The 1,980-nt window shown below is 47.4% G+C and overlaps 1 protein-coding gene across 1 annotated transcript; it reads left to right on the forward strand.

Annotated features, from left to right (window-relative positions):
• The first annotated feature begins 268 nt into the window (after window positions 1-268).
• LOC308608674 (H/ACA ribonucleoprotein complex subunit 1-like) lies at window positions 269-1,434 on the forward strand. The gene has a single exon (XM_081221965.1). It carries the CDS (start codon window positions 498-500, stop codon window positions 1,134-1,136), a length of 639 nt encoding a protein of 212 aa, XP_081078091.1. The 5' UTR covers window positions 269-497; the 3' UTR covers window positions 1,137-1,434.
• Window positions 1,435-1,980: the final 546 nt, after the last annotated feature.

Genomic DNA, 1,980 nt, shown 5'->3' on the forward strand with positions numbered 1-1,980 from the left:
ATGACTTATTTCCCTGAATCCTCATAATAACCCTGTGGGCTAGGTTCTATTATCATTCTTGTTTTTATAGATCAGGAGCTGGGGGCACAGAGAAGAAATTTGCTACAGATCACACAGGTAATAAGAAGGGTATGGATCCAGACAGTTTGGTTCTATAGCCACATGAATAAATACTTTTCTACACGGCCTCTCAGTATACCTCGGAACAGTTGGGGTGATTTGATCTAAGATAGCATTGTTCAAAAAACTGCCTTCAGTTAGATATTATTGATACCCTTCCATCGCTGAAGGCTTTTGCGGGCAGGTGACAGCGTCCCTGATTCCGCGGGTGACTGGCTGGCTTTCTGAACCAGTTATTCGAGTTCCTAGTTGGTTCCCTCCCCACCTCCGTTTTGTGCCGGTACGGTGGCTGAAGAGGCTCGTGTGCGGCGGAAGTACCGGACGGGAGGGTGTGAGCCTCCGGGCCTGAGGTGCACGTGGCGCCGGTGGGAGTGAGCATGTCTTTTCGAGGCAGAGGTCGTGGAGGCTTTAGTCGAGGTGGCGGCTTCGGTCGTGGCGGCGGCGGCAGCAGCAACCACCACTTCCGAGGTGGAGGCGGCGGCAATTTCAGAGGCGGCGGCAGAGGAGGATTTGGACGAGGGGGCGGCCGTGGAGGTTTTAACAAAGGCCAGGACCAAGGACCTCCAGAGCAAGTAGTTTTATTAGGAGAGTTCCTGCACCCCTGTGAGGATGACATAGTTTGTAAATGTACCACAGATGAAAATAAGGTGCCTTATTTCAATGCTCCAGTTTATTTAGAAAACAAAGAACAAATTGGAAAAGTAGATGAAATATTTGGACAACTTAGAGATTTTTATTTTTCAGTTAAATTGACAGAGAACATGAAGGCATCTTCCTTTAAAAAACTGCAGAAGTTTTATATAGACCCATATAAGCTGCTGCCGTTGCAGAGGTTTCTCCCTCGACCTCCGGGTGAGAAGGGGCCTCCCAGAGGCGGTGGCAGGGGAGGTCGAGGAGGAGGAAGAGGCGGAGGTGGCAGAGGTGCTAGGGGTGGTTTTAGAGGTGGAAGAGGAAGTGGGGGTGGAGGTTTCAGAGGAGGAAGAGGGGGTGGTTGTTTTAGAGGAAGAGGACGTTAAGTGTAACAGTTGACAGAGAAACTTCACCAGTTGACTTCGGCATTAACCTCATGATCTACGTCTATGGATCAGAAACTCGTTTCATGATCAATCTTGAAGAGCTGGTCATTTTATGACAGTGGAGCTAAAATGTCAACGTCATGCAAAAACAAGTGTGGCAGAACAGGCAATTTTGTTCTAAAAGAGTATGAACAAGTGCTTTAATGTTTTGTACAATGCTTGGAACTTGTGGGTGTTCAGTAAAGGGGCAGCTTTCATCTGAAGCGTATTTGAATTTTTAAAATAAAGTGTTTTATTCCTTTAAGTTAAAAAAAAAAAAACTGCCTTCAGGGGCTTCCCTGGTGGCGCAGTGGTTGAGAGTCCGCCTGCCAATGCAGGGGACACGGGTTCAAGCCCTGGTCTGGGAAGATCCCACATGCCACGGAGCAACTGGGCCAGTGAGCCACAACTACTGAGCCTGCGCGTCTGGAGCCTGTGCTCCGCAATGAGAGGCCACGATAGTGAGAGGCCCGCGCACCGCGATGAAGAGTGGCCCCCGCTCGCCGCAACTGGAGAAAGTCCTTGCACAGAAACAAAGACCCAACACAGCCAAAAATAAATAAATAAATTTATTAAAAAAAAAAAACTGCCTTCACTTTTGACTTTGACTTTAAGTCACTGAATGATGATAGTCATCTGTTGACTATTCTTGTCCAAGGCTCTGAGAGGTGAAACGGCTTGCCTAAGATTAGATAGCTGGATAGTGTCAGAGTCAAGACTTAAAACCCAGGTCCCTAACTTTCAAATCAGTGTTAAAGACACATGCAAGGAAAACAAAACTGGCGATATGACATACTGAAAACAA

The sequence above is a fragment of the Mesoplodon bidens genome (assembly GCF_964165515.1).
Source record: "Mesoplodon bidens genome assembly, chromosome: X".
Lineage (NCBI taxonomy): Eukaryota > Metazoa > Chordata > Mammalia > Artiodactyla > Ziphiidae > Mesoplodon > Mesoplodon bidens.